Source organism: Somniosus microcephalus, chromosome 2 (genome assembly GCF_052327205.1).
Source record: "Somniosus microcephalus isolate GS21.2 chromosome 2, FLI_Smic_1.0, whole genome shotgun sequence".
NCBI classification, from domain to species: Eukaryota; Metazoa; Chordata; class Chondrichthyes; order Squaliformes; family Somniosidae; genus Somniosus; species Somniosus microcephalus.
The window spans coordinates 209,261,733-209,286,459 of NC_140988.1; the positions used below are offsets into that span (position 1 = coordinate 209,261,733).

Genomic DNA, 24,727 nt, shown 5'->3' on the forward strand with positions numbered 1-24,727 from the left:
ATCGATTTATTTAAGAGCCGACATTTATTTAACAGCTGTTGAGTCAGTCGCAACATTAACAATTCAAAATACAAATAGCTTACATTTCTTATCAGAGATCCTTATGCTCAAATCTTAACTCGTTACATTTCTACATTTCTTACTTATTTCTAAATCCAGAACATCCACCAAAATCAAATACCTTGATTACCCGAGACTCAAAGTTTAAAAACTTAGAGCGTGCCTGTGAAGTTGAGAAATGCTTGCCCGTTCAGCGACTTCTGACTTTTCATCTGAAAAGCTCTATCTTTTATACTCTCTTTTTAGTGGTTTATTCTTTGAAGTTTCCTGCTGATGTAAGCTAATTGTCTTATTCATTCTCTCTGTTGAATGCTTTCTGTTCTTACTGTCATTTTAGCTGCTGCATGCATAATTATGTTTCTACCTTTAGGTGTTCCAAAAACCATCATAAAATGGCTACAACAGATTTATCTCTGATGTCATTCTTATCGAAGATCTTTCGCTCAATTCTTAATATTGGCTTAACTGTTTATAACCACAGATGTTGTGACTCCGTGGTGTTCCAAGTTCAATACAAAAACAATGTAATTGCTTGGTGCATCTATTGAAGTCATATCTTCAAAGTGTTCTGCAGGTATCATATTTATTACATGTAAATTAAAACCACTTTAACCAGGGTGTTTATTTGTTTTCTAGCTATCTTAGTTGGTTGCATATTTAATCTTATGTTTCCTGTCTTATTGATGTTACTTTTGCAAAGGCACATGGTTTTTTAATTTTCTGTTTCACGTGTTCTTAACACTTTACTTGGGACATTGCATTGTGTTGGTTCCAAACCGCAGACCTTTCGGAAGCAAGCCTTTGCTTTTTCAATAGTGCCATTGTATTAGCATTAACAATCAATTCCCATTTCAAAGCTTGTGTGGTTTTTACAACTTTGTTATCAAACCATCCCATCTCAGAAGCCTGTATTCTGTTTGTAGCCTGTATCTCCGAGGCTTTAGATTTTTAAACCCAGTATATCATGTATTAATAAATATCAGAATTCTGTTCATATTATGGTGTATCTCTTGAAATATGGCTTATTCTGTCACAACATAAACGAGATTAAAGGTGAGAAAACATGTTTCCACAGGATAGTGCACAGATTGAACAAACTGCCAGAGAAGGTAGTTGATTGATTTGACACTTTTAAAGAGGACCTGGATCAAAGTACATTGAGAAGTGGAATTGAGGGAACACTGCTTTATTTTTTTTTGGAGGAAAGAAATTAGTGTTTCCTGAAGGAGGGGGGTGTACAGGTGGTGATGGAAGAAAGTCCTTAATCGAATATGGTGGACTCTGAATGGATTGTGCTTGATTGGCTGAATGTCCTTTTCTTACTCTAGATTTTCTTGTGTTCATATGTTACATAGTGACTTTCGGGAAGTTTCTCGGCTCAAGTCCCAATTGGGCCATTGTTGTAGAGGCCTGGGCATACACTTAGAAGGTCACCAGAAATCACCCATAAAGTAAACCAAGCTTGCAGGGTCCTCTGGGAACCAGAAGAGTCCCTATGTAGTATCCTAACCAAAGACTTGGCAGTTGTATGTGGTTGCTTTACTCCTGCACCATAGTGATCCCTAAAGGCATTACATACATATTTTACAATTCATCCTTGGCTGTCTCTTTAGTGTGGCGAAAGTTTTATAGAAGTGTTCAAGTTAATCTACAGCAAGGATGACATTTTTCCCTGGGATGTTGTTTACATATCTTCACACGCGTTCCTTGGCGAATAGTCTAGGTATTGGAAGGAATTGCAGGCTGATTAGCAGTTTTGACTGGTCACAACGTGAACGCTCCTTCCATAGCTGTAGCCATCTTTATGCCAGCTGATAGGGTCGTTAATCCAATATGGCAAGAGGGGTATATGGGATTCCACAACCCATGTGATGGAGGGGGTGGGGGCCACCCACTGGACTGCAGTAACTCGCTGGGTGTCAACCCAGAATTCTGAGCCAGAGCTCCGATCTCTACTTGCCGGGACTTTCTGGAGAGTGGTTCAAACCCTGCACGTTCTGACTCAAAGATGAGAATGTTACCACTATGCCAAAGGTTTGCTCCTCGTTCTGGGATGTGGTACCAATATTGGAAATTGAACTTGGTGTGCAGAACATTCCCCGGCCATTGCATGTTTGTGATTCAACTGTATTATTTTCTGACTGAAGTTCATATGCTGTTTGTACATGTTTTTTATTTGGCTTAATATATGTTCAGTAGGTGAAATATATTTTCAAACATTGAACACTGTTCAATGAGACCTGAATATACTCTTGTGATGCTGTAAAAAGATGTGAAATAGTAGCTGCATGTGGCAGCAATGGGAATCTATCTGCTGGTATAGGAATCCAATTAGCTATCAAGGATTGGCTGTTAAGATTTCTCTGCCTATGCAGGTGGCTATCCATTATTATCTAATTAAGCAAGAGAATATGTTCTCTATATCTGTTACCTTTGGGCCAAAAATAGTCACTCATGAATACAATTATAGTGTGAATGTGAGCAGAAGAAAGGAAAATAACCATTCAGAAATACTATTGCTGATAGGTTTTCAAACTTGGTATGTAATGGAAGTTTTACTGGGTGATTTTAATTGGCTCTGTGTTAAATGACGATCAGGAAAGTTCTGTTATGTTTCTCGTGGACTTTGGGTGCATTGAAAATGGAAATTCTTCAAAGTAAGTATTCTAAGTATTGGTACAAATAGTCATGTAATCTGTCTGAAATTTAGGCATTTAGATGATGCATGATGGTGACATATGGAATTATACGGTGCTAAGTGACACAAGTCATGAGTACTGCAGGCACAAGTGAGTATTCAAGGTCCAGACACATGTATTTTCTCTTTTGTACACCTATATTAGAAAAGGAATTTAATGATCATGCACTGCTGCATTTCAAGCTGTGGGAGTAACTTGACACTTGTAGTTACCTTGTCTGCTATTTATATAACTAGTTTTTAATTCTCTTGATATCTTTCTTTTATCCAGATACGGTTATCATCTCTCAAGGGCTTCATACTTCATCTGCCGTAATCCTGAAACAATTGATAGATTATTCCAGAATTTACGAAATTATAATAAAACAAACCAATACCCGAAAACCTGTGGAAAGTTTGAAATTTCTGACATTCGAGATTTAACCACTGGCTACGATAGCAGTCAGTCAGACAAAAAGGCTGTAAGTGAAGCTGCCTTAAATTCACTTCCAACTGTTTTAAGATGTGTCAGCAGAGGGAACCAGTGATACTTAAACATTTGCATCAGTGCTAAATTTCATGTGCTTCTCGTGAACAATTCATAGTTCTCTTACTTTTTTAGGCAAATGTGCTCTGGCAGTAAATTATAATCAGCAGAACTTTCACAGCTTTTTAAATGGGTTCTGATGTTTTTGAACAAATTGTAAAGGTGATTTGTATGCTAGAGATGTTTTCATTTAATTTAGTAATATTGCATAGAGGTTTTCAAACTTCTATGTGTAAATATTGATACCCTCCTGGGCAATCCTGTTTTAACTTCTATAAGACAGTTTCAGCTGCCAAAGGAAAACAGTACGATTGTTGCAGAAAATATTTTAATTAATATACAGCAACTGAAATAACATTCTAGTAAGTCAACAGTATGAAAAATTGAACACTCATGACAGAAATCACATGACCTGAGGTGGCCCACCAGGCTGAGCCCAGTTTGAAAACCTACGGTGTAGAAATGTGTGTATTTAAGTATGTAAAATAAAATTCTTTGTAGTCTGCAGTTTTCTCTTTGGTCTAATGACTAATAAATAAAAATCATTTTAGTAACTGTCTGCCTATCTGTATTTTAGGTGCTTCCAACCAGTAAAAGCAGCCAAATGATCACCTTCACATTGAAGAATGGATGTGTAGCCACCATGAGAACTAGTGGGACAGAGCCTAAAATTAAATATTATGCCGAGTTATGTGCACCACCTGGAAATAGGTAACATTTTATTAGTATAAACTTTCAAAGTAGCAATGTTGTTTGGTTTGGCTGATTTCAGTATTGGATTGCCAAAAATATTCCAAGAATTAAGGACTGGAAATCTGGAGAGGGAAATACACAGCAGATCTGTCCTGAAACATTAACCTTGTCAAATGTTGACTTGATGTGTATTTCTGGCATTTGCCATTTTTTTTGTACACGTATTAATTGATTTAGCTGCCTTTATCCACTATGCCATTGGGGAAGCTAACTTTTAAGCAATGTATGGAGTACATGATACTTTCAAATAACCTCCCTACAAGGATGCCAGCTTTGCATGTACTCATTTTGTAAATAGTCAACAGTTCAGAGAGATCTAGTAGTTTTGAAGAGATTTTTGGTAAATTATATTTGACCAAAAATTACTAAGAAATCATCCCAGGAAAGCTAAACATTTAAATGTTTGTATAATCATGTGGTAACTTTTCCCTACTCTACCATGTTTAAGCCTTTGTTCTTGGGCTGTGTCTTTAATTCTTTCTCCCAAGCATGATGATTGCAAGCCTTTATTGACGAGCACAATTGGTGCAACCACAACCTGGGACTGTCGGAAAGGTCCCCGCCAACATTTGACAAGCCTGTACCTGTTGTGCTCGGAGTCAAAGCCCTGCTCCTGCTCCCCGTTCTCTTTGGAAAATCTGGCCAACTGAGACACCCAGCTAACTGACTCTCTCTCCTTTGTGGTGGCTCTAATGCTGTAAAGAAATAAGATGAAAAGAAAATTGTTAAAAACAAGAAGCAGAAAAAAGAGGGAAAAAAACAAGTGAAGAGTAAAAGAAAAAATTACAGGAAAGTGAGCTAGGAGCAAGGTGAAAGTTGGCGATGCGAGAAACAAAATGTGATGTGATGGATTGTGTGATAAATGTGAGGGCAGATTAAGAAACCAGAAGTGGGAGAGAAGTATTAAATAAGAATGATTAACAAGTGAAAGAGGGGAGAGCCAAAAAGAGAAAGTGGAAAAACAAAGAAGGAGACATTTTTTGCAAGAGGATAAGTTTTTTTGGAGGGGCCCAGTCTTAAAAAAAACTTCAGAACCATTAAGAAAGATGAATTTTATTCGGTTTTATCAAGAATAACAATTAGTTTGAGCCAGCTGTGAACAAAAATATGTGGGTGGGCCTCTGCCCCTACCATCATTTTCTCAGTGTTTGTGCCTACGTGTCCTGATGTAAATGGCCAGTTTTATTTGAACTCATTATAAAAGGGGAACAGTAATGGGAACTTAGGTCCCATTTAAAAAAAATGTACTTGGGGTAGCATGGGAGGAACAGTGTTGTGCAATGATTTAGCATTGTACCCATTGAACACTGTGACCAGGGCTTGAATAGAGCTCATTAGATGAAAGTTTGCTGTCTGTTGGCTGTATAGACCCTAAATGAAACAGTTCGGAGCATCTGTCCAATTCATAAATGAAATAGGCCCACAGCACACATGCTGCCTGTAATTCATGAATTGGTGCTAAATTGGCTGTTACACTGATGCACCAGAAGGATCATTGGTAGAGGAAAATATAAGAGCTCACCCTGGTGTAATAGCTGATGTTCTTCTGAAGTTAAGATTAAGGCACATTGTTGAAATAGAACTGAATATAGCTCCCTCTACAGCTGGGTGACTGAAATGGAAAAGAATCATTGTCTTGATGAGCACACAAATTCACCAAAAAATACTAACATGAGAACAGCTACTGCATGAAATACTTTCTCCTTTCTCGTGTCCCCAACCTAGAGAGTTTTAAATAATTTCTGTTTGAGTTAAATAACTCAGTAGGATTCAACGAACTCTGCTGCAAAGAGAATCAACTTTGTGGGTAAAGGCACTCCGTTGTCAACTCACAACTACCATGGGCTCAGACAGTAGGTGGCATCATTGGTATAACTTGCAGTTTTCTTTCAGTCTTAAATGTTAGCTGGAACTGTCAGTCATTCTGTAACTCAGCCCTGTTGTACAAAATGCTCTGTTATGCTGAGTCTTGGTTTCAGAATGCAAGTTTGTTCTGCTTCTGAATTATTCTGAAATTCAGTTATTTTGGTGTAGTTTCAGGGCAGACTATGAAGCAAAAAAAGTCACTCTCACTGGGGTTTGCTTTAATTTCCCCTGCTTTGTAAAGAATTCTCAAAGTTATACGGTATGTTGGAATATTGATTGACTGATATTTAGTATTGGCAGAGTAGTATCATTGTGTTTAATTTAACAACTTTATAGGAGACATAAGAAGGAATTGCTTTCGACATGAAGATCTGGATTTCCCACTTCCTCATTTTGGTAGATGAGGTTAGCGCTTTGTAGGGGAGGGGAAGTAAAGTGTCTCCTTGATTTGTCCTGAGCAGCTTGTCTTCAGCGTCTTGTCAATGCTAGCTCCTTGTTTCCGTATGGGTGAAATGTGGGGCAATGACTGCATGGGGGTGGGGAGGGGGGTGCACAGCAAAATGTAAAAATGCAGTGGTCATAGGGGATTCGATAGTCGGGGCTAGACAGGCGTTTCTGCAAGCACCGACGTGAGTCCTGCATGGTATGTTGTGTCCCTTGTGTCAGGGTAAAAGACATTTTATGGGGGGAAACGGGAACAGCCGGAAGTCCTGGTCCATGTGGGAACCAATGACATTGGAAGGAAAAGGGTTGAGGAGCTGCAGTCAGCGTTTCGGGAGCTAGGGAGGAAAATAAAGAGCAGGACCTCAAAGGTAGTAATCTCTAGATTATTCCCAGTGCCACGTTCTAGTGAGTATAAGAATAGTAGGATAAGACAGGTTAACGCGTGACTGGAGAAATGGTGTAGGAGGGAGGACTTCACATTCCTGGGGGGGGGGGGGGGGGGGGGGGGGGCCATGTTCAAAATGGACGGGTTGCACCTTAATAGAGCTGGGACCAAAATCCTTGCGGAGAGGTTAACTAATGCTGTGGGGGAGGGTTTAACCTAATTTAGTAGGGGGTTGGGCACCAGGATGAAACATGAGGGGAAACGAGGTGAATAGAGTACAGGGAGTGACAAATAGCATTCGAGTGAAGAAAGGTTCAGAAATAGGAGGGATCAGACACGGCAAATGCGAGGCAGTCTAAAATGGGTTTGCAGTGCATGTGCATAAATGCACGTAGTATGGTAAATAAGGTTGGTGAGCTACAGGCACAAGTTGCCACATGGGATTATGATGTATTGGCAATAAGCGAGACCTGGCTCAAAGAAGGGGAGGATTGGGAACTTAATATTCCTAGTTACAAGGTATTCAGAAAAGATAGCGAAAGAAAAAAATGGAGGGGGGTGGCAGTATTGATCAAAGAAACTATTATAGCACTGGAGAGTTATGATGTAGTTAAGGGATCAAAAACAGAATCTATTTTGTTAGAATTAAGGAATAATAGAGGAGCTATTATGCTACTGGGTGTATACTATAGGCCACCAAATAGTGGGAAGCAGATAGAGGAGCAAATTTTCAGGCAAATTACAGAAGGATGCAAGAACTATTAAGAGTAGTAACAATGGGGGACTTAAATTATCCTAATAAAGACTGGGATAGTAACAATGTAAAGAACAAAGAGGAGGAGGAATTCCTGAAATGTGTACAAGAGAACTTTCTTGATCAGTGTATTTCCAGCCCAACGGGGAAGGAAGCATTGCTGGATCTCGTTTTGGGAAATGAAGTGGAGCATGTTTCAGTGGGGGGAGCATTTGGGGAACAGTGATAATGTCATAAGAACATAAGAAATAGGAGCAGGAGTAAACCATTTGGCCCCTCGAGCCTGCTCCGCTATTCAGTAAGATCATGGCTGATCTGATCTTGGCCTCAACTCCACTTTTCTGTCTGTACCCCATAACCCTTGACTTCCTTGTAGCTCAAAAATCTGTCTATCTCAACCTTGAATATATTCAATGACTCAGTCTCCACAGCCCTCTGGGGTAGAGAATTCCAAAGATTCACGATCCTCAGAAGAAATTCTTCCTCATCTCCGTTTTAAATGGGCGACCCCTTATTCTGAAATTATGCCCCCTAGTTCTAGATTCCCCCACGAGGGGAAACATCCTCTCGGCATCTACCCTGTCAAGCCTCTTCAGAATCTTGTATGTTTCAATAAGATCATCTCTCATTCTTCTAAACTCCACTGAGTATAGGCCCAACCTGCTCAGCCTTTCCTCATAAGACAACCCCTTCATCCCAGGAATCAACCTAGTGAACCTTCTCTGAACTGCCTTCAATGCAAGTATATCCTTCCTTAAATAAGGAGACCAAAACGCTACGCAATATTCTAGGTGTGGTCTCACCAGTGCCCTGTACAGTTGTAACAGGACTTCCCTACTTTTATACTCCATTCCCTTTGCAATAAAGGCCAACATTCCATTTGCTTTACTAATTACTTGCTGTACCTGCATGCTAACTTTTTGTGTTTCATGTATGAGGACACCCAGATCCTTCTGTACCACAGCATTCTGTAGTCTCTCTCCATTTAAATAATATTTTGCTTTTCTATTCCTACTAAAGTGGATAACGTCACATTTTCCCACATTATACTCCATCTGCCAAATTTTTGCCCACTCACTTAACCCATCTATATCCCTTTGCAGACTCTTTGTGTCCTCCTCACAACTTGCTTTCCCACCTATCTTTGTATCATCATCAAATTTGGTTACAGTACACTCGGTCCCTTCATCCAAGTCATTGATATAGATTGTAAATATTTGAGGCCCCAGCACTGATCCCTGTGGCACACCACTAGTAACAGTTTGCCAACCTGAAAATGACCCATTTATCCCGACTCTCTGTTTCCTGTTAGTTAGCCAATCCTCTATCAATGCTAATATATTACCCCCAACACCATGAGCTCTAATCTTGTGCCATAACCTTTTATGTGGCATCTTATCGAATGCCTTTTGGAAATCCAAATACACTACACCAAATACTTTATCCACCCTGCTCGTTACATCCTCAAAGAACTCTAATAAATTTGTCAAACACGATTTCCCTTTCATAAAACCATGTTGACTCTGCTTGATTGTATTATGATTTTCTAAATGTCCTGCTACTAGATCCTTAATAATGGATTCCAGCATTTTCCCAATGACAGATGTTCGGCTAACTGGCTTTTCCCAATGACAAATGTTAGGTTTCCTGCTTTCTGTCCCCCTCCTTTCTTGAATAGGGGCGTTACATTTGCGGTTTTCCAATCCGCTGGGACTTTTCCAGAATCTAGGGAATTTTGGAAGATTACAACCAATGCATCCACTATCTCTGCTGCCACTTCTTTTAAGACCCTAGGATGCAGGCCTTCAGGTCCATGGGACTTGTCAACCTTTAGTCCCATAGAAACGTAGAAGATAGGAGCAGGAGTAGGCCATTCGGCCCCTCGAGCCTGCTCCGCCATTTAATGAGATCATGGCTGATCATCCAAATTCAGTACCCTGTCCCTGCTTTCTCCCCATATCCCTTGATCCCTTTAGCCTTAAAAATATATCTAACTCCTTCTTCAATATATTTAATGAATTGGCCTCAACTGCCTTTTGTGGTAGAGAATTCCACAGGTTCACCACTCTCTGGGTAAAGAAATTCCTCCTCATCTCTGTCTTAAATGGCTTACCCCTTATCTTTAGACTGTGACCCCTGGTTCTGGACACCCCCGTCATTGGGAACATCCTTCCTGTGTCTAGTCCTGTTAGAATTTTTTATAAGTTTAAATGAGATCCCCTCTCGTTCTTCTAAACTCCAGCGAATATAAGCCCAATCGACCCAATCTCTCCTCCTACGTCATTCCTGCCATCCCAGGTATCCGTCTGGTGAACCTTCGCTGCACTCCCTCCATGGCAAGAACATCCTTCCTCAGATAAGGCGACCAAAACTGCACACAATACTCAAGGTGTGGTCTCACCACAGCCCTGTACAACTGCAGCAAGACATCCTTGCTCCTGTACTCGAATCCTCTCGCTATGAAGGCCAACATATCATTTGCCTTCTTAACCGCCTGCTGCACCTGCATGCTTACCTTCAGCGACTGATGCACAAGGACACCCAGGTCTTGTTGCACTTCCCCTTCTCCCAATCTATTGCCGTTCAGATAATAATCTGTCTTCCTGTTTTTGCCACCAAAGTGGATAACCTCGCATTTATCCACATTGGGCAGATGCAGTATAATCACCCAACCTGTCCAAATCATCCTGGAGTTTCTCTGCATCCTCCTCACAGCACACACAGCTTTGTGTCGTCTGCAAACTTGGAGATATTACATCTAGTTCCCTCGTCTAGATCATTAATATATATTGTGAATAACTGGGGTCCTAGCAACGATCCCTGCGGTACCCCACTAGTCACTGCCTGCCACTCGGAAAAAGACCCGTTTATTCCAACTCTGTTTCCTGTCTGCCAACCAGTTCTATATCCAAGTCAGTACCTTGCCCCCAATCCCATATGCTTTAACTTTACACGCTAATCTCTTATGCGGGACCTTATCGAAAGCCTTCTGAAAGTCCAAATACACCACATCCGCTGGTTCTCCCTTATCTATTCTACCAGTTACATCCTCAAAAAATTCCAGTAGATTAGTCAAGCACTATTTACCTTTTGTAAATCCATGTTGACTTTGTCCGATTCTGTCACTGATTTCCAAGTGCTCTGCTATTACTTCTGTTATAATGGACTCTAGCATTTTCCCCACTACCGATGTCAGGCTTACTGGTCTATAATTCCCTGTTTTCTCTCTACCACCTTTTTTGAATAGTGGGGTCCCATAAGTTTGTCTAGTACTTTTTCTCTAGTGAAAGTGATTTTTTAAAGATTTTCTCTCCCTTTTGCCCCTTGATTTTCCACTATTCTTGGGATGCTTTTAGTGTCTTCTACCATGATGACAGATATAAAACATTTGTTCAAAGTCTCTGCCATTTCCTTGTTTCCCATTATTAATTCCCCAGTTTCATCCTCTAAGGGACAACGTTTACTTTGGCTACTCTCTTCCTTTTTATATACTTGTCGAAGCTCTTACTGTCTTTTTATACTTCTTGCTAGTTTACTCTCAATCTATTTTCTCTTTTTAGTCATCCTTTGCAAGTTTCTAAAAATTTCCCAATCTTCTGGCCTACCACTAATCTTTGCAACATTGGCCCAGAAATTCGGGTCGGGGGCTTCCCGCGGGTGTAAGCCCCTGATCTGCACTTACATTGCGCGCCGGCAGTTGAGCTGTACGGCCCCGTGGAATTCCGATCCGGGGCCTGGCCCAGCTGCCGGCGCGCAGTGCTTGCGTGTCGCAGGGGCGCAGTTAGTTCGATGCGTCCCCTGGGATCACGTGGGCCATGGGTAGCCAATCGGAGGAGGGAAAAGCCCATTCATAAGTCTTGACAGGAAGACCTGTCAAGACTTATAAATACTACGGCCCCAAAATAGCAGTAAACCTTCAAATAAATTATTTTTAAAATCACATTTTTAAAATAAACTATAAATTACATTAAATAACTATTTTAAACAATAATTTAAATTTTTGAAAAAAATAATTTTATTTCCTAACGGGGCTAAAAATAAACTTGCCTTGCTTTAAACTATTTAAAAATAATAAACCTGTGGAAAAAAGTTTTAATTTTAATTAATTGACCACTTACCTTGTAAAAAGCAGGCCTTACGCCTGCTTTTTAAATTTCTAAATCTTGCAGACTTACGTTTTTTGTACAGATTTTTCCGTGAGGGTAAGTTCAAAGTGCACGCGCAGACTCCCCTGCGCACCCGTTCGACCGCTGAACCCCTTCGTTCAGAGGAATGGAAATGCCGGTTTCCCGCGCATGCGCAGTGCATGCACGAAACCAGCACTTCCATTGGGCTTATGGGTGAATACCCAGCATGTACTCACCCCGTGGTGACCCGAATTTCTGGGCCATTGTATGCCTTTTCTTTCAATTTGATACCCTCCATAACCTCCTTAGTTAGCAACAGATGGTTCATCCTTTTCATAGAGTCTTGCTCACTGGAATATATCTTTGTTGAGAGTTATGAAATATCTCCTTAAAAGTCTACAACTGCTTATCCACCATCTTACATTTTAATCTATTTTCCCAGTCCACTTTAGCCAACTATGTCTTCATACCCTTGTAATTGCCTTTATGTAAGCTTAGGACACTAGTTTCAGACCCAAGTTTCTCACCCTCAACCTGAATGTGAAATTCTATCACTCTTCCCTAGAGGATCCTTTGCTATGAGATCATTAATCCTGTCTCATTACACATTACCAAATCTAAAATAGCCTGTTCCCTGGTTGGTTCCACAACGTATTGTTCTAAGAAAATGTCCTGAATACACTCTATGAACTTGTCCTCAAGACTACCTTTGCCAATTTGATTTGTCCAATCTATATGAAGATTAAAATCGCCCACGATTATTGCAGTACCTTTCTTACAAGCCCCCATTATTCATCAGGTTTAGAATAGTTATGGAAAAGGACAAAGAGCAATCAAGTGTGAAAATACTTAACTGGAGGAGGGTTAATTTCAGTGAGTAGAAAAGGGATCGGGCCCAGCTGGAATGGAATTAAAAATTGGTAGGCAAAACAGTAATTGAACAATGGGAGGCCTTCAAAGAGGAGATGGTTTGGGTATAGAGTAGACACATTCCTGTGAGGGGGAAAGGAAGCGCATCCAAAGCTAGAGCTCTTTGGATGACTAAAATATAGAGATTAAAGTGAAACAGGAAAAAGGAGGCTTACGAGAGATGGAAGATTCATAATACAGTAGAGAACCAGGCTGTATACACAAAGCACAGAGGAGATCTAAAACAGGAAAGGAGAGGCAAAGAGAGAGTATGAGAATAGTTTAGCGGCTAACATCCAAGGGAACCCAAAAGTCTTTTATAAACATATAAATAGTAAAAGGATGGGCCCGATTAGGGTTCAAAAAGGAGATCTAGAGTGGTCTTTAACATTCTGTTTAGAAGCACTCCATTTAAGTTGGGAATTTGGATAGAGTGGAAGTCTGTGGTAAGTACTAGGTGAGTCTGGGCAAGTATTAGCTGTAAAAAGTGAAGTTTAGTTTAACATTTTGTATTTAACTTAGAACTTTTAAAAACTGTAGTTAACAGTTAACTGCCACTGACGGGCAGTTTCTGTCAGTCAGCTGTGTTTGTCTTGAATAGATGCTAATTACTGTGAGTAGGGAGATGAGTCAGCACTTGCAACTTGGGTGTGGCTCCTAAAACTAAACTATCAAGCTAAGTTAATTAAATACATAAACTTTAATTAATTAAATAACTTAAACAAGGTTATATAGGGATGGCAGTGCAGGTGTGCCACAACTGCAGCATGCGGGAGTTTGTGGAGAGCATCGCGATCCCGGACAACCACGTCTGCAGTAAGATTCTGCATCTTGAGGAACTTCAGCTCAGAGTTGTTGAACTGGAGTCCAAGGTTCAGACATTGCAGGGCATCAGGGAGGGCGAGAGTTATCTGGGCACTTTGATCTTGGGTTAGGGAGTGGTATAGGTCTGGTCAGTGGTCATCGACAGGAGGGTGTGACTAAGGGTACGGTAGCATAGTGGTTATGTTACTGAACTAGTAATCCAGAGGCTTGGACTAATGATCCAGAGACATGAGTTTTAATCCCACCATGGCAGCTGGGGAATTTAAATTCAAATAATTAAATAAATCTGGAATAAAAAGCTAGTGTCAGTAATGGTGACCATGAAACTACCAGATTGTCGTAAAAAAACAATCGGGTTCACTAATGTCCTTTTAGGGAAGGAAATTTGCTGTCCTTGCCTGTTCTATATGTGACTCCAGACCCACAGTAATGTGGTTGACTCTTAACTGCTCTCTGAAATGGCCTAGCAAGCCGCCACCACCACTTTCTCGAGGGCAATTAGGAATGGACAATAAATGCTGGCCTTGCTAATGATGTCCACATCTCATGAATGAATTTCAAAAGCTGCAGCTCGGGCAGGTAACGGGACCCCAGGTGAAATGTTGGAGGAGCCTCGGCCTTTATCCTTATCCAATGGGGATGAGGTTCTTGCTGCCTTTGTGGATGAGTGCAAAGTCTGCAGGGTGGATGAGCAAACTGACCACGGCACAAGCAGGAGGCCATTCAAGTGGGGGGGAGTGAAAAGGAATGTTGTCGTGGTAGGGGACTGTACAGTCGGGGATAGATACTGTTCTCTGCAGCCGCGACCTGGAGTTTTAAGGCTGTGTTGCCTGCCCGGTGTCGGGGTTAAGGATATCTCCTTGCACTGGAGAAGGAGTGGGAGGGGGAGGATCCCGTTGTTGTTATCCACGTAGGAACTAAAGACATAGGTAGAACTAGGAATAAGAACATAAGAACATAAGAAATAGGAGCAGGAGTAGGCCAATCGGCCCCTCGAGCCTGCTCCGCCATTCAATAAGATCATGGCTGATCTGATCCTAACCGCCAATCTACTATCACAGAACCATCTCCTGAATCTAACAGAATTAGACACACGAAATAGGAGCAGAATCAGGTTACATGGCCCCTGGGACCGCTCTGCTACCCACAGGGCCATGACCGATCCGAACCTAGACTCATGTCCAAATTCCTGCCTGCTCCCCATAACCCTTTATTCCCTTTACTTCTAGGAAACTGTCTATTTCTGTTTTAAATTTATGTAATGATGTAGCTTCTACAGCTTTTTGGGGCAGCATATTCCATGGACCTACCACCCTCTGAGTGAAGTAGTTCTTCCTCATCTCAGTTTTGAAGAAGCAGCTCCTTATTCTAAGACTATGCCCCCTAGTTCTAGTTTCACCCATCATCGGGAACATCCCGCATCCACCCGATCCAACCCCTTCACAATCTTATATGTTTCAGTAAGATCGCCTCTCATTCTTCTGAACTCCAATGAGTAGAGTCCCAATCTACTCAACCTCCCCTCATATGTCCATCCCCTCATCCCCGAGATTAACCGAGTGAACCTTCTTTGTACTGACTCGAGAGCAAGTATGTCTTTTCTTAAGTATGGACACCAAAACTGTATGCAGTATTCCAGGTGCGGTCTCACCAATACCTTGTACAACTGAAGCAATACCTCCCTATTTTTATATTCTATCCCCCTAGCAATGAAAGCCAACATTCCATTGGCCTTCTTAATCACTTGCTGCACCTGCATACTAACCTTTTGAGTTTCGTGCACCAGGACCCCCAGATCCCTTTGTACTTCAGTACTTTCCAGTTTCTTGCCATTAAGATAATAACTTGCTCTACGATTTTTCCTGCCAAAGTGCATAACCTCGCACTTTCCAGTATTGTATTCCATCTGCCAAATCTCTGCCCACTTACTTAGCCTGTCTATGTCCCCTTGCAGGTTTTTTATGTCCTCCTCACTCACTACTATCCCTCCCATCTTAGTATCATCTGCAAACTTTGATATGTTACACTCGGTCCCCTCCTCCAAATCGTTAATCTAGATTGTAAAGAGTTGGGGACCCAGCACTGACCCCTGCGGAACACCACTAGTTACTGATTGCCAGTCCGAGAATGAACCATTTATCCCAACTCTCTGCCTTCTGTTAGATAGCCAATCCTCTATCCATGCCAGAATATTACCCCCAATCCCGTGATTTTTTATCTTAAGCAATAATCTTTTGTGTGCCACCTTGTCAAATGCCTTTTGGAAGTCTAAATACACTACGTCCACTGGTTCCCCTTTATCCACCCTATATGTTACTTCCTCAAAGAACTCCAGCAAATTTGTCAAACATGACTTCCCCTTCATAAAACCATGCTGACTTTGTCCTATTAAATTATGATTATCCAAATGTCCTGTTACTGTCTCCTTAATAATGGACTCCAATATTTTACCTACCACAGATGTTAGGCTAACTGGTCTATAGTTTCCAGCCTTCTGTCTACTGCCCTTTTTAAATAAGGGCATTACATTAGCAGTTTTCCAGTCTGCCGGGACCTTTGCTGAGTCCAGGGAGTTTTGGAAAATTATTACCAATGCATCCACAATCCCTACCGCCACTTCCCTCAAGACCCGAGGATGTAAGCCATCAGGTCCAGGTGATTTATCCGCCTTGAGTCCCATTATTTTACCGAGTACCACTTCCTTAGTGATTTTGATCGTGTTTATCTCCTCCCCCCCCTATAGCCCCCTGTTTGTCCAGTGTTGGGATATTCTTAGTGTCTTCTACTGTAAAGACTGATACAAAATATTCATTCAGTGTTTTTGCCATCTCCATATTTCCCACCATTAATTTCCCGGTCTCATCCTCTAAGGGACCAACATTTACTTTAGCCACCCTTTTTCTTTTTATATAACTATAAAAACTCTTACTATCTGTTTTTATATTTTTTGCTAATTTACTTTCATAATCTATCTTCCCTTTCTTAATCTTTTTGTTATTTTTTGCTGTCTTTTAAAGTTTCCCCAATCCTCTATCCTCCCACTAGATTTGGCTACCTTATATGCCCTTGTTTTTAGTCGAATACTATCCTTAATTTCTTTACTTAGCCACGGATGGCTGTCTTTTCTTTTACACCCTTTTCTTCTCAGTGGAATATATTTTTTTTGGAAGTTGTAAAATAACTCCTTAAATGTACACCACTGATCATGTATCGTCTTTCCCTTTAATCTATTTTCCCAATCCACTCTACTCAATTCCACTCTCATACCTTCATAGTCTCCTTTATTCAAGCTTAGCACGCTTGTTTGAGATCCAACCTTCTCACCCTCTAATTGAATATGGAATTCAACCATGTTATGGTCGCTCATTCCAAGGGGATCCTTTACTAGGACATTTTTAATTAATCCCATCTCGTTACACAGGACCAGATCTAAGGTTGCTTGCCCCCTGGTCGGTTCAGTTACATACTGCTCAAGAAACCCATCCCTAATACACTCAATGAACTCATCCTCAAGGCAGCCCTGCCCAATTTGATTTGTCCAATTAATATGATAGTTAAAGTCCCCCATAATTATAGATGCTCCCTTATTACAAGCCTCAACTACTTCCTGATTGATACTCCGTCCAACAGAGTTGCAACTGTTCGGAGGCCTATAGACTACGCCCACTAGTGTTTTTTTCCCCTTATTATTCCTTACCTCCACCCAAACTGTTTCATTATCCTGATCTTTTGACCGAATATCATTTCTCTGTATTACAGTGATTCCTTCCTTTATTAACATAGCCACCCCACCTCCCCTTCCTTCCTGCCTGTCCTTCCTGATCGTTAAATAACCTGGTATGTTTAATTCCCAGGCATTGTCACCCTGCAGCCATGTTTCTGTAATGGCCACAAGATCATACCCATATGTAGTTATTTGTGCCATTAACTCGTCTATTTTGTTACGAATGCCACGTGCATTCAGATAGAGAACTTTCAAATATGTTTTGTGACACTTAGTTCCTGCTTTTGCCCTTTTTATTACTTTACCTTTTACTCCATACCTTCTGCCCCTTCCTGACACGCTCTGGTTTTTAATTTCCCCACTGCTACCTAAGTCTATGACCTTCTCTGTTGTCATTTTTATTATTTGCTCTCTAGGAACCTCCCCCCCACTAGTTAGTTTAAAGCCCTCTCTACAGCCCTAGTTATATGATCCGCCAGGACTCTAGCCCCAGCACTGGCCAAGTGAAGCCCGTCCCAATGGAACAGCTCCCTCCTGCCCCAGTACTGGTGCCAGTGTCCCAGGAAGCAAAACCCATTTCTCCCACACCAGTCTTTGAGCCACGCATTTAACTCTCTAATTTTATTTGTCCTAGCCAAATTCGCTCGTGGCTCAGGTAATAATCCAGAGATTATTACCCTTGAGGTTCTGTTTTTTAATTTGACCCCTAGCTGCTCATACTCCTTTAACAGAACCGCTTCCTAGTCCTATCTACGTCGTTTGTACCAACATGGACCACGACAACTGGATCCACCCCCTCCCACTGCAAGTTTCTTTCCAGCCCAGAGGAGATGTCCTTAACCCTGGCAGCTGGTAGGCAACACAGCCTTCGGGACTCTCGCTCTCGGCTGCAGAGAACTCTATCTATCCCCCTAATAATACTATCCCCTACCACTACAACATTTCTATTTACTCCCCCCTCTTGAATGGCCCCCCGTTCCACGGTGCTGTGGCCAGGATGCTCATCCTCCCTGCAGTCCCTGCTCCCGTCCCCACAGGGAGTAAGAACCTCGAACCTGTTGGTCAAGAGCAAGGGCTGCGGCTCCTCCAGCTCTACCTCCTGGATCCCCGTACCTGCCTCACTCGTAGTCACACCGTCCTGTCCCTGACCATGGGCTACATCTGAATTACTTAACTTCATAGGTGTGACCACCTCCTGATACACAGAGTCCAGGTACTTCTCCCCCTCCCTGATGTGTCGCAGTGTCTGAAGCTCAGACTCCAGCCCATCAACACGGAGCTGGAGTTCCTGTAGCAGCAGACACTTGTCACAGACGTAATCATCGTGAGCCTCAATGGGGTTCACCGGCTCCCACATCTCGCAACAGTAACACATCACCTGCTCCATTCTATGTAATTAATTAAATTTTTTATTGTTAGTTATGGACACCCTCTGCCTGATTTTAGATGCTAGTATCCCCTTTAATTAATTGGATTTAAATTAAATCAATCCCTCTAGTTACACCAGTTAAATGGTTTACCAACAGTCACTCTGCACCAGAAAGGCCTTGGTACACCACAGCAACCTTAAAAACTATAAACCACAGACTTAAAGTTTTAAAACGAGAGAAATACTCCAACCAATCACCTACCTGTTTTGTGGTGACGTCACACCTTGAATACTTTTTACCTCTCTCCTTGCCTGAGATTGGTGAGGCCTACCTGAGCCTTTGGGGCCTCGTGAAGTCGCTCTGCCGCGCTGCTCCGTCTCCAGCCGCTGCCGATGCCGCGCTGAGGCCTACCTGCGCCTCTGGGGCCTCTTGTAGTTGCTCTGCCGCGGTGCTCCGTCTCCACCCGCTGCCGTTGCCGCACTGAGGCCTACCTGAGCCTCTGGGGCCTCTTGTCGCTCTGCCGCGGTGCTCCGCCTCCACCCGCTGCCGATGTCACAATGAGATTTTGCTGAGAGTTTGAGGAGCTAGGGTCCAAATTAAAATGCAGAATCTCAAAGGTAATAATATCTGAATTGCTACTGAGCCACGCACAAATTAACATAGGGACAAGCAGATCAGAGAGTTAAATGCGTTGCTCAGAGTGGTAGAAAGGAAGTGGTTTCGATTCATGGGGCACTGGCACCAGTACTGGGGAAAGAGGGTGCTGTTCCGTTGGGACAGGCTCCACTTAAACCTGGCTGGGACCAGTGTCCAGGTGAATCGAATAACTAGGGGTGTAGATTGGGCTTTAAACTAAAAAGGGGGTGAGGGGTCAAGTGAAGGGAAATTTAGAAATCTAAAGAGAAAAGGCAATGGAGCAGTGTAGCGACTTAGGTAAAGATAAGCAGAGTGTGACAGGAAAGAGCAGTGTGTGTCAGGAAGGAACAGAGTGTTTAACGGTAATAGTGCATCAGCAAATAAGGTGAAAGCAGGGAATAATGGTTTAAAGTTAAAGGCTCTTTATCTGACTGTACAAAGCATTCGTAATAAGGGATATACAAGAAATGATACCAACCTAAATATAAACGAATCAGGAAAGGAGAGCATAGGAAAGACTAAACTAAGTGACAACTTTGATGACCAGGGAATAAATAAAGTTATAGAACTGGAGTGTAAAAAATGGCTAAAAAATAAAGTGAGAGGAACTGCTATTAAAAATTAGTTAAAGTGTCTGTACAACAATGCACACAGTGTCCGTAATAAAATGGGAACTAGGGGCAATAATATGTTGTGAGGAAGCAGATATAGTAGGGATTACTGAGACATGGCTGCAGAAAAATCAGGACTAGGAATTAAACATTGCAGGGTACAACATATTTAGAAAAGATAGAGGGGAAAAAGGAGAGGTAGACTAGCTGTACTTATTAGAGATAACATAATGGCATTAGAATAAAGTGACGCAGCTATCAACGACAGAAATAGAATGCATGTGGATAGAGATAAAAAAATAATAAAGGATCAATCACACTAATGGGGTAGTCTACAGACCACCTAATAGTGGAAGGGAGGTGGAGGATGAAATATGCAAACAGATTAGTGAAATGAGTAAAAAAGCAGAATAATAGTCATGGAGGATTTCAACTACCCCGAAGTTAATTGGCCAGAAGAGGTAGGTAAAAGGGATAAGGGAATGGAGTTCCTACAATGTGTACAGGACTCCTATCTAACCCAATATGTAAGAAGCCCGACAAGGGAGGATTTGGTACTGGATCTAGTAATGGGGAATGAAGTAAAAGTAGGGGAACATCTAGGCAATAGTGACCATAATATAATACGCTTTAAGATAATCATTGAGAAGGACATAAGTATGAAGACTAGGGTAATAAATTGGAGAAAAGCCGATTTTGAGGGGCTGAGAATAAAATGGACAACAATATTGGCAAATAATGATGTAGAACAGCAATGGGAAACACTTAAAATGGTGTTCAACAGAGTCTAGGAAAAATATATTCTGCTAAAAAGCAAGAACAAGCTAAACACTAATGAGACACCATGGATGAATAAAGACATAAGGGAAAAATTGAGGGTAAGGGAAAAGGCATACACTAAGTACATGGACAGCAGGGAGCATGACAAAGGAGAATATGAAGAGATTAGGAGAGAAGTCATAAAAAGAATTAGGAAGGCAAAGAGGAACTATGAAATTAAATTATCAAGGAACTTAAAACAAAATAGTAAAATACTCTACAGACACATAAATAAAAAAAAGAAAGTTGGGATGGGAATAGGGCCATTAAGGGACGGTCAAGATAAAATCACAGGTAACGATAGTGAAATAGTGGGAATCTTAAATAACTACTTTGCTTCAATATTTATCAGGGAGGCAGATCAGATGGACATGACATTGGAAGATGAGATTAGAAATTATATAACCGCATTTAAAATAAAGAGGAGAAATATTAAACAAACTAATCAAACTCATTAAACCCATGATCCGGACAGATTACAGCCACGCATTTTAAAAGAATCTAGGAAAGATATAGCAGAGGCACTATTACACATATTTAATAATTCAAAAGATGTAGTGCCAGAGGACTGATGGATAGCTAACGTAATACCGATATTTAAGAAAGGAGATAGAACCTGTCCAGGGAACAAAAGGCCAGTCAGCTTAACATTGGTGGTAGGAAAAATAATGGAATCCCTGCTAAAGGAGAAAATAGAAGAACATCTAGAAGCCAAAAATATAATAATGAATAGTCAGCATGTATTTCAAAAGGGAAAGTCTTGCTTGACCGACCTCATTGAATTTTTTGAAGAGGTAACAGAGAGAGTAGACGAGGGTAATGTAGTAGATGTAATTTATCTCGATTTCGATAAGGTGCCACATAATAGACTGATGAACAAGGTCAAAGAATGCAGAGTCAGGGGACAAGTAGCAGAATGGATAGCTCGCTGGCTTCAAGACAGAAAGCAGAGAGTAGGGGTAAAGGGAAGCTATTCAGAGTGGCAGAAGGTGGAAAGTGGGGTCCCACAAGGATCAGTGCTGGGACCAATGCTCACACTTTATATTAACGATTTAGACTTTGGAATCAAAAACACAATTTCTAAATTTACAGATGACACCAAATTGGGGGGAATAGTCAATACTGAGGAGGACTGCAACAAATTACAAGAAGACATTAATAAACTTGCAGAATGGGCATATAATTGGCCGATGAATTTCAACACTGATAAATGTGAGGTATTACATTTTGGTAAGAAAAATTAGGTCACATATTACTTGGAAAATAAGAATCTAAGTGGGGTAGAAGAGCAAAGAGATTTCGGAGTACAAATTTTCCATAATGCTGAATATCGGTAATAAAACTGAACTTAGTTGCTCAAACATAAATAACATTCACCTTTCAACTGAGTAATCAAAAATAAGTATGTAAAATGTATAGAGTTGCTCTTCTGTGGATGTTTAGTTCATTTATAGCACACATGTACTCACTGTCACCTCTTTTCCCAGTGACCCAGAAAGGCTGAAGGAGGAGCTCAATGACTTGGTCAGTGCATTGGTGGAACATTTCTTCCAGCCAGATAAAAATGGCCTGACACCTCAATCCGCCTGAAATTATTTCTAAAGTTTAGGCCTGTCAGTCTTGGCTGCACACTGTGTTAACTGTCTTAGCTGTGTCTACAATATTGAAGCACATCTAGTTTTATGTTTAGAGAAATGTGCTGTGTTGCTAAGGTCTTGAGGGAGAATAAATATCTTGTACAATACTTGAGTTGTTTTTTTGTGGGGGTGCTGATGGACATTCCCCTCTGCAACTGAGTGTTGTACATTTTTAGGGAATGTTCTATACATTTCTTAAAGGGGCAAGAAAGTCTGTTCAAGGTACACTCCAATGCCTTCTGGAAAATACAATAAAGTGCATGTATTACTTCTATAGAAAAAAAAAAATTGTTGAATTTTCTTTCAGATGATTTATTAGGAGAAGGATTTATTGGGAGCTGCCTTTTCAGTGGCTGAGAGCTAATGAGCAGCTCACCTCCTTGGAGGTAGTTGTGGGGGAGGGGGGGAAGGGGAGTAGAGAGAAACACTATCATACAGCTGTGTTGGCCATATTTCCAAAGTGAGCAGCTCCTGAATAGCTACCTGGTTGCCCTGTCCATAATTAATATCACTGGAGTAGCTAAGATGGGTAAGGGACGCAGTGATGGATCTCTGTTGAGTAGCAAGGTAATTGTATTTTTTGATGGATAACAAATGTGTTGCCATATCTTTTCCAGTTGGACTTTGGGGGTATTTTGAACAGAGAGCACTTCCTTTAACATCGCTGTTTCATTTTTGAATGATGCTTTAGTTTGGCTTGACCAACTTTTTCATATTTTAATTTTTACGTTAAACTTTTTTGTCTGTGTTGTGATTCCACCACTTGATAATTCATGGTAAATTATGGAGTTTGGGCCAAATTGAAAGAATTGATATAGCCACACTTTATTGAGAGTTAATCAGAATTATCGATTTACTGTATTTTACAGCAACACATTTTATTTAGCTAACTACTGACTCAAACTTTATGCCAATCTATGTACCACGGATTAATTTGCAATAGTATTAATAAGATATCCTGTTACAGAACTAAATGTAGCAATTGTCCTTCTATTATGTTCCTGAAAACATTCCCATTGATGGGATATCTAGTATTGAGTTTTTACTATGATATTGAGTTGTGCTGTTGAGAATCTAAAATACAAAGAATTTACCTACAATCTAAGTAAATTATTTTGAGAAAGTAATTTCAAATAGGGGTGTAAATGGCCTTTCAAATTGCAGAAACTCTGGAATACTGCTCAGAAATTATGAGACACCATGAAGCTTTCAACAAAAACATTTGAAATGTCAAGATATCAGGAAATGGATTAAAGTTTGCAGACTAATTTGGGCTCAAGGTTACTTTTTTAAATGACTTGTGGTTTGAGAAGTTATCTATACGCCAAGGTTTTGCTGCACTTCTTAACTTTGTATAGGCGTCGTTTTATATGCAGTATGTGTGTGACTGCAGCTTGATTTGACAGATTAATATACTTCATTCAAAGTGTGAGCAGGGACCCCATTGCTTACCTTTTGAAATGCTTAAAGGCCCAGCATTTAAATATTGTATTCGAGACAGATATTCTTTGCTTGAATTCTTGAAATACATTTTGACTTGAGTGGTTCTTGTGTAGCTTTGGAGTTGAGTTTCACATGTCAATACACTATGTATTAGAACAGTCTCTATTTGAACATTTTGTATTGTGTGCTCTCTGTACCGAGCTGCTGCTTTAATTTAGCACTAAAGAGGCACAATCATTCTGCCATATTCCATTTGGTTCAACAAAAGACATTTTTGTATATCTATCATCTATCACTACATTACTACTGTTCAAGATATCCTAAGACTTGATTTTACATTCCAGTGTACATGTTTAATATCAGCCCTACATGTTTCAGTTATAAGCCTGTCTTTACGATTTAAAGAAACTGCAAATCTAGATTCCATCAGTTCATGTACATCTTTTAGCATTATTGATCCAACAAACCATCTACATAACCATCTGATACAACCCAATTGGTATATTTTAATAAAATTGTTCACAGTTAGGAAATGGACAACATTTACACATAATTAGCAACCAGGGAGCTTTGAGATTGTCACAACTGTAAGAAGTCCTGACACAATGCTGTCATTGACTTTCATTGTAGTACAGCTATGTAATCCATATAGTCCATTCATAAAAATCTGGGCACTGTGGGAAGTTCTTTCAAAATTTCATATACTGTACCTGAACATTAAAGGAGACAGAAATGACCTTGAGCTAAGTGTCTTGTTTTACTTGTAAATATTAAACCTCTTGGAAATGTGCCAATAATCATTTAATAGCTAATGTGTGCTACATGCTTAAAACAGGTTGGCAAATGGAACAATAATGCATGTTTTCAGAAAGATCTTTAAGCTATTTTAACCCGTTAAGGTTGGATTTATGGTTAAATAAAATCATACTATTAACTATTTCCAGAAGAGAGTGCAGCTCCTCTGTGTGTGATGACACAGCAGTTTTCCTCTTATTTTTCAAAAGAAAGCATTCATTTTTGACCATCATTAAACTAATTTGTTTACACGTTGGAAATTATATATTATATTTAGTTGAATTGTTTTTTGCTTTGTAGTAAATTTGAATGTACTAATTCATTGCAATAAAATTGATTTTATTC

At 40.5% G+C, this 24,727-nt stretch overlaps 1 protein-coding gene across 2 annotated transcripts in view; it reads left to right on the top strand.

Moving 5' to 3' along the window:
• The window catches only part of pgm2 (phosphoglucomutase 2), a 105,940-nt gene extending 81,213 nt beyond the window's left edge, over positions 1–24,727 (top strand). For both annotated transcript variants that reach the window (XM_085968501.1, XM_085968511.1), the window contains 3 exons: positions 3,030–3,219; positions 3,862–3,995; positions 21,995–24,727. In XM_085968501.1, coding sequence (XP_085824627.1) covers positions 3,030–3,219; positions 3,862–3,995; positions 21,995–22,097 — 427 coding nt within the window. In that variant the 3' untranslated portion in view covers positions 22,098–24,727. The remainder of the gene's footprint in view (positions 1–3,029; positions 3,220–3,861; positions 3,996–21,994) is intronic.